At 38.1% G+C, this 8,110-nt stretch overlaps 1 protein-coding gene across 4 annotated transcripts; it reads right to left on the reverse strand.

The window, feature by feature from the left end:
• Nucleotides 1-287: 287 nt before the first annotated feature.
• LOC122763056 (liprin-beta-2-like) lies at nucleotides 288-7,900 on the reverse strand. 4 transcript variants are annotated; one of them, XM_044018158.1, is made up of 12 exons: nucleotides 7,201-7,900; nucleotides 6,300-6,392; nucleotides 5,138-5,249; nucleotides 5,006-5,038; nucleotides 4,110-4,171; nucleotides 2,888-2,963; nucleotides 2,262-2,347; nucleotides 2,030-2,094; nucleotides 1,333-1,398; nucleotides 1,182-1,242; nucleotides 882-929; nucleotides 288-599 (listed from the first exon to the last, which is right to left on the reverse strand). In XM_044018158.1, exons 2-12 carry the CDS (start codon nucleotides 6,384-6,386, stop codon nucleotides 444-446), a joined length of 852 nt encoding a protein of 283 aa, XP_043874093.1. In that variant the 5' UTR covers nucleotides 6,387-6,392; nucleotides 7,201-7,900; the 3' UTR covers nucleotides 288-443. The 4 variants fall into 4 exon arrangements, with proteins under 4 accessions (XP_043874093.1, XP_043874092.1, XP_043874094.1 ...); XM_044018157.1 differs by having other exon boundaries at nucleotides 6,300-6,428; XM_044018159.1 differs by lacking the exon at nucleotides 5,006-5,038 and having other exon boundaries at nucleotides 6,300-6,428.
• Between the last annotated feature and the right edge of the window lie 210 nt (nucleotides 7,901-8,110).

The raw sequence follows: 8,110 nt of genomic DNA on the forward strand, positions 1-8,110 counted from the left end.
GCAACAGCAGTGAGGAGAGGAGACAAGGAGGCAGAGAGGAGGAGGCAAGGAGACAGACAGCAAAACAAGACAAGAGAGCAGCAGCAGCAGTGAGGAGAGGAGACAAGGAGGCAGAGAGGCAGAGGCAAGGAGACAGAGAGGAGGAGGTAAGGAGACAGGGGCAAAGATGAGGATACAAAGAGAAGGAGGCAAGGAGACAGAGAGTAGGAGATGGAAAGAAGGAGGCAAGCATACAATGAGGAAGAGGCGAGGAAATGGAGAGGAAGAGACAATGAGACAGAGAGGAGGTGAGGAAAGGAAACGGAGGGAAGAGAGGAGGAAACAGAAAGAAAAAAGCAGTTGGATCAAAGTTAGTCGACAGAGTTAAAGTTTACACTCTGTGAGTTTGTGTTATTATTCACTTCTGTTCTTCCACATGATAAAATCCTGTCAATCCAGTCAGATTAAGGATTATGGAGCAGCAGAAACTCACTCAGTCTGTGCTCGTGAACAGGAGACAAATATTCAGAGTCTCCGTTCAGCTGCTGCTTCCTCTGCTCACTCTTTTTACTCAGTTTCCCAGGAAGAGTCTGGTATTTGTTCAACTCCAGGTGACAATTCTGCAACAAACAAAGAAAAACTTCATTAAAAACAATCAGATTAAGATTTAAAGGAGCAGTGTGTAACATTTAGCAATAAGTATGTTTGTGTAAATGTGTAAATGTCTTTTTAGTGTCAGTCTTTTGCTCAGAGTCTGTGCGCGCGTGTGTGTGTGTGTGTGTGTGTGTGCTGCGATGTGTGTGTGTGTGCGTGTGTGTGTGCGCGTGTGTGTGTGTGTGTCTGTGTACAGCAGTGGGTTAGCTGGAGGTCAGCTGATGTGAGGTCATGCAGCAGTTCAGTACCTCTGGCCCTACATCTGATTCACTGTCAGCAGCCTGGATCTCTACAGTCTGTAGCACACACACACACACACACACACGCACAGAGCAGATAGACACACATGCAAACGCACACAGAGTTAGCACGTTAGCGAGCACAAAAGCAGATTAAAAGAACAATAATTGTTATTTTAGAAAGAAAGGTATTAGTGCAGATTATTAAACAGATTAATAAGCAGTTTAATGTCAAATTGAATTTCTTTAGTTTTTACAGTCAAGTACGAGGCGTGCAGCGTTTCATAACCCTAAAACAGAAGAACAAACCTTTTTTAAAGATCCACTCTGTAACTCCTCAAGACTGCTGGACAGTAGCCTGCGCTGATGCCTGAGGACAAAAAACACACTCATTAAACATGAAAAGACATCACAGTGTCTCACACACACACACACACACACAGTGACACCGTGGACTCACCACGACCCGTTAAAGAAGCTCATATCTGTCATGGACGCCAGAGACACGTCCATGGAGTTTTGGCTGCTGCAACAAAAAACAGATAAAAATTTAAATTTTCAAACAATTCAAATGCAATTCAAAGATTAATTTGCAAACAACAAAGAAAAGTGATGTTTACTGCTTTATAAACACAAATACAAGGAAAGTTAATAAATTCAAACAAACTTCAAGTTTAACAGAGAAAATAATGAAATAAAATAAAATACTTAAAAAAATGTAAATAGAAATGATAAAATTATAAACCACAACATAAAAACCAAAACATTTGAAACAAAATTAAAACAATTCTGAGACATAATTCTGACTTTAATCTTATTTTTGAAATTGTGAGAATTGTGAGAGAAAAAAATCTGAGATTAGAGTCAGAATTCTGAGAAGAAATATTCTAAGATTAAAGTGAGTGAAAAACTAATTCTGATTAAAGTAAATCATTCTGAGATTAGAAAAAAAATCATTCTGAGATCTTACACAAATCAGAATTCTGAGAAAAATAAAAATTCATGCTGTTTATTTGCTTTTTTAAAAAAAATATATATATATGTATATATATTTTGTTTCCAAATGTTTTTTTTTTTGTACATGTGGCCCTAATCCTAATCCTAATCCTCTTCTGCACAGACTAAATGACTAAAGACTGATAGTGTGTGTGTGTTACCTTATGTCTACATCCCTCTGATAAGGAGAAGAAGACAACAAGAGTGGAGGTCCTCGAGAAAACTTCTACACAGAGACAAAACAAAAACAACTGTCTGTGTCTACTTGTATTTTAACTTAACTTGCAACTTTAAAGGGCTTTTTCAGGGTTAAGGGGCTAGGGAGTGTGTGTGTGTGTGTGTGTGTGTGTGTGTGTGTGTGTGTGTGTGAGTGTGAGTGTGTGTGTGTGTGACCTCTGAGCGTGGCAGAATATCAGAATGTGCTTTGTGTGCGACGGCTCTGAGTTTCAAACTGCTGCTCAGCTCCTCCTCACTGCTTCCTGCAAGATTACAGTTTTTAAAAAAGAATTGGGATTATGAGATTTCATACTTGACTTCACTGCGAAAAAAACCCTTTGCCACCTTAAAACTACCTTCATTTAAAACTACAACAATTGTAATAAGCGACTTATTCATTTGTTTGAGTGTTTTTTACATCATTTTGTGTTTTTTCAGCTTCTTAAACGTGAATATTTTCTGGTGTCTTTGCTCCGTATAACAAAATGTAATTAAGACTGAATAATCTTAGGTTTATGGACTAAACAAGACATTTGAAAAATATCATTATTTCAGAGTTTGGAACCAATAATCAATATATTTTTTAACATTTTGTTAAAAAACGACTTAGTTGCAGCCCTAAAAATAACTTCTAATACCTTGAAATATTACTTAAAGTGTGTTTAAAAAATAAAATAAAAACAAGTTCTTTGACTTTATTTTGAGGATGTTGTGATGTTTTATGGACCAAACAACAAACCGATCGATCGAGACAATAACTGACAGATTAATTTATAATGATTTACCTTAATTCTAGTACATACCCTGTGTGAGAGCCATGACCTCGCTCAGCTGCCTGTACTGACCGAGCAGGATGGTCAACTGCTCGATACGACGGTCCTGTCAATCAGCAAATCAATCAATCAATCAATCAATTAAATAAAAATTAAAAAGTATACATGTAAAGTATGTGAATGAAGAAACAAACCAGCTCTGACCCTGGACATTAAAAGTTCTATTTACAGGAAAACTTTTCAGCGATGTAATGTTTAGGCTAACTTCCTGTCTGTTGGCTAAAAGTTAGCGAAACATCTGACATCAGCTTCAGCTTTTTTTCCCCACACACGTTTCCTGTAATTTAAGTAATTAAATGTGAATTACAAAATTTGTATTACAGCGAATGAGTGTGGGAAAACTAAATCAGTGATGTAAACTTCCTGTGTGTTGCTGGCATTAGCTAAAGGTTAGCCACCTCTGATAGCGCCTTTTGTTTGTTTTTCCCTGTAATTTAAATATTTGAATGTGAATGAATTACACATTTTTTTATTACAGCTTTTGGCTACAATTTTAGCTAACTTCCTGTCTGTATTTGGTCACTCACTACTGCTGGCTATCGCTGAGTCATGCTAACACACAGTCTGTTAGCATTCCGGCCCTCGCAGCCACATAGATGAAGCCGATTATTAGCACAGGAAAAATACCAGAGAAAGAGCACATTTCTATCTATTTAAGAAAATATTAAGTCTTTTGTTAAGTGTTTTTTCTGTTTTCTGTGCGGAAATAGATCGTCAAACTAGTCTGCGAGAGTTTTGAGATTTTTTAGGCAGTTTATTAAGACATTTTTGTTTCACCAACATTGTAACACATTAAAAAAGTCACTAAATATCTCAAAATCTATTTGTGTTTTTCGTGTTTTGGTAAAGTGTAAGGGTTTTTTGTCCTGAAATATCATTTACAAAACTATGTTTATTATAAAGAACAACTTGTACAAATTTACAACATCAAAAATCTGTAATTTCACCAAAGAACGATGAGAAACACTAGCAAAACAAAGGCTATTAACATCATTCCCATTGCTGTAATGTGGGGTTTTCTTTATAGCTCACTAAACAATTCAGAGGAAAATCTGGATCTGGGCTAAACACATTCCCACTGATGGAAAACCCATTAAAAACTGGGATTAAACTGTTTTTGTTTTTTTTTAAACCAGCAGGGGCAGTGTATGTGCTGTAAGTTTTTACATTTGTGTACATATTTAAAATTTACCTTTTCATCATTTGACGCCAGCAGAGACTCCATCCCCGCTTTGAGCCTCTGGTATTCCTGGTCTAACGGATAAAGAAGGAGAAGGAGAAAATTAACATTAGCATTAGCATATTAAGCAATTAACATTGCTTAATGATGGAACAGGTCGTGAACATGGATTATAAATAAAGCAAGGATGGAAATGTCCAGTGTGTAACACAGTTTCACCATTAGGTGGCACTAAATCTTACACACTGGACCTTTAAAAGTCTAAATTGTATTGGCAACAACTACGGAAGCATATGACATTCCAGAGAGATTTCTTTCAGGGTCTGTTTTTACAAGATTTTATTTTTCAGTTGCTTTCAGCCAACCGGAGCCTTGATACTTCTTATTACTTATTTACAGTCTCTATGGCAACAACACACAAAAACGACAAAAACCTGGTTTTAATATCCTTTCAAATAGATCAAAACCTTATTTTTTTAAGGGGAATTTTTCACAGATAAAAATATGTCGTAATTTTTCCTTAGAAGGTTCCAAATTTCATAGATTTTTGACTAGAATTCCACTTAAAATGATGTGACTCTGGTTTAGAACGCCTGGTTCACACTCGGACGCGTCTCGCTCTCTGACAGAAAATGTCATGTGATTTTTGTTTACACTGCACAGCTGATAAAATAGTTCATGTTTTTCATGCATTCACATTCAGCCAGTCAGTGTTATGTTATCATGTTGGTAAAACGTCAATATCACGATCAACAGATGACAGAATGCAGCAGGAGTGGAGTCAGGTGTGAACCAGGACCTAATGTGAAAGGGTCTGGATCTGATTTCAAAGCAAACACACGACATGACCACAACGTTGGATTTAAAGAGGCCACAGACGCACTCACAAACAGCACAGCATGCCTTACATTTGTTAATCAGCTGCTTGATATACACCTCCTCTACAGCAGAGGGCAGCAGAGAGGAGAGAGAGAGAGAGGGACACGCGATGGTTAGTCGTTGTTGCACAGGTTGTGCGTTGTTGTAGAGGTCGTACTTACCTCTCTGTGCGTTGTTGTTGGCGGAGCCGTCTCTGGCCAACAGCTGTGTCTGCAAACACTCGATCTCGGCGTCTTTGGAGGCGACGAGCTGCTGCAGATCTGAGATTTCCGTCTGTGGACGAAAGCGAGAGTCGTGTCAGTGAACGTGTCGCTCTCTCATGTGAGTTAAGATCACGACAAAAAGAAAAAAAGGGACAAAAGCATCACTTAATAAAACCAGCACCACTTTACAACTACAATATCTACAGATTATGTTTCATTGTTGTTAATCTCAGCGTTAAACATCCTCGTCCTTCCACACAAAGTCCATAGAGAAAATGATTCATTTTACACCGGCTGTGGATCCACTGCTGCCTCCATCACTGACTTTAAATGTTCTGTGTTTGGTTTTACCTCAGTGACACAAAGTGACCACACGAGGCAGCAGTGGACCTTTTCTCTGTGGAGTTTGGTGCAGGTTATTTTTGTCTTTCCTATCTTTGAATGTAGTTTACTGCGTGTCCAAGTGTGTGCGTTTCAGTGTAACTCCCTGATGATGTCATGAGTTCAACATTACGGTGGCCTGGAAGTGCAAACCATTGTTACAAAACATGAAACACTTTTTCCAAATCCCAAAAACAAATGAACAACATTTTTAACAAATGTACAAATGCAAAAACCTTTTCTAGAGTTTTCTATATAATCTTATATACACCACTTCCTTTCTACCTGGCTTTCAAAATAAGAGCCACTGACTTTGTCTTTTTACTTCTTCTTGTATCAAACTTTTGCCATAACGTTCACTGTATTAATTAATTCTATAAAACAAAAATAAATATTTTAATGTCAGTCAAATATAATTTGTTTTACGCTCACTTTATCGATTCTGGGTCATTTGCAGGATTTGGTCAATACTATGCACTTCCAGGCCACCGTACAACATGCACCAGACTGATTTCCTCCTGGGTCTTTTCCTTTTATATAAATGTGTTTTTTAAACAAAAGTTCAACGATCACAAGACTGACAAAAAAGCAGGATCGAGAGGAAGGAGGAGGAGCTACAGGTGCAAAACAAGCAGAGAGGAAGAGGAGGAGAGGAGCGGTGGTAGAGATGAAGGAGTGATGCAGAGGAGTCAGGATTAATCAGAGCAGGAGGAAGAGGAGAGGGAGGAAGAGGAGGCACCTGTGCGCCGCGCCAGCGCTCCTCCCACTGCTGCTTCTCCAGCTGCGTGTGCTCCACAGTCAGCTTCAGGCTGGACAGCTGAGTCATGAGCGACTGGTAACACACATGGAGAGAGTAAGAGACAGACAGCTGGAGAGAGAGACAGACAGAGAGGGTAATGACAGGGTGAGCTTTTTAGTGATGTGGAGAGAGAGGGGTTAACAGATGAGAGGAGGAGGCAGTGTGAGCTCAGAGGGAAAAAAAAGCAAAGGCACTTTGACCTTTGACCTCCTTCAAAATCAACTGGCAAAACAAACTAATACAAAAGCAGAGAGATGATGACGAAGTGATAAAAAGACATAAATCTCTACAGTGAGCTGCTGACACAGCGGAGTTTGATCAGCAGTCATTTATTTAGTTGTTGTTGTTGTTAAAGTCTTGTTTCATGTATTCTTCTGTGATTAGTGCATTATTCACACTGTGTTTGCTAAGAGCTTCTCTTCATCTCTCAACTGTCTGGTATTTCACATTTTGTGAATTTGTTTTCAAAAATGTAAATTTGTTTTGGGATTTTTTTTTTTTGTAGTGTTTAAATGTTTGTAAAATTCAAAAATGTAAATTTGTGTCAAATTTTGTAAATTATTTTTGGGATTTTTTCAAAAAGTATTTTATTTTTTTGTAAATTAGTATTCAAAAAAGTATTTAAAAAAATGTGTTCATTTGTTTCTGGATTTTTAAAAAAGTGTTTCATTTTCTGTAAAACAAATTTATATTTAAAATGTTTCCTCTGTTGTACGGTCTTCTTTCTCGCTGTCGACTCTGACTGTAGCCTTTACTCTGACAGCATTTCGCGTGGACTGAAAATAAAGACTCTTGAAAATAAGTTCACACGGGCTGGTTTGAACAGATGTTAAATGTGTACCTTGGTTGCTCTCAGTTTCCTCTCATATCGGCTCTTCTCTCCTTCCAGCGCGTCCACTTTGCTCTTCAGCTGCTTCACTTCCTGCGACAAATCCTGCGGGGAACAAGAAAACAAACCACAAACACAAAACCTTTTAATTGCATTTCATTTGTTTCCACATGTTGCACGACATGAGGACAGGGGTCATTCAGACATCAGTCTCCAGTCCAGTGGTTAATGTGTGGGGAACACGATCCTCCTGAAACAAGACACCACAGCGTGCAGTTATCAGCGACCAGGGAGGGAAGGGAAAAACCATCCAGGCAGCACAGGTGACCACTGACCACAGGAAACGCTAAAAAATCCCAAAACATGACATGAACCCGTACACCTGGTCAGTGCAGGAGGAAACACACAGGTGTAATAAACTCTGTTAGTAGAGGGAGGAGGAGCCACCGCCATGCAGACCAAACTACGACATCAGATCACACAAAAAAGACACTGACCTGCTCAAAAACCCACGTTAGACGATATTTTTACAAACACTTCACGAACATGGGGAGTTAGCAAAGAGGTAGAAACTGCATATATGTATACGTACGGTATATTAATGTATATTAAGTGAAGTTGTATATCTTTTAAATGTGGTTAAAGAAGAGAAGATGAGATAAAAAATCTACACTATGACTTTTTTGACCAATTTTGGACGACATCCTATACTATGACTTTTTTGACCGATTTTGGACAACATACTTTTATACTATAAAGCTTATTTGAAAACAATTTTGAATGACATACTATACCATGACTTTTGACGATTTTGGACGAAAACATACTATACTATGAACTTTTTGAGCGATTTTGGACAACATACTATACTATGACTTTTTTGACAAATTTTGGAAGACATACTAACCTATGACTTTTTTGA

Source organism: Solea senegalensis, unplaced genomic scaffold (assembly GCF_019176455.1).
Source record: "Solea senegalensis isolate Sse05_10M unplaced genomic scaffold, IFAPA_SoseM_1 scf7180000016383, whole genome shotgun sequence".
In the NCBI taxonomy this organism is placed as follows: Eukaryota; Metazoa; Chordata; class Actinopteri; order Pleuronectiformes; family Soleidae; genus Solea; species Solea senegalensis.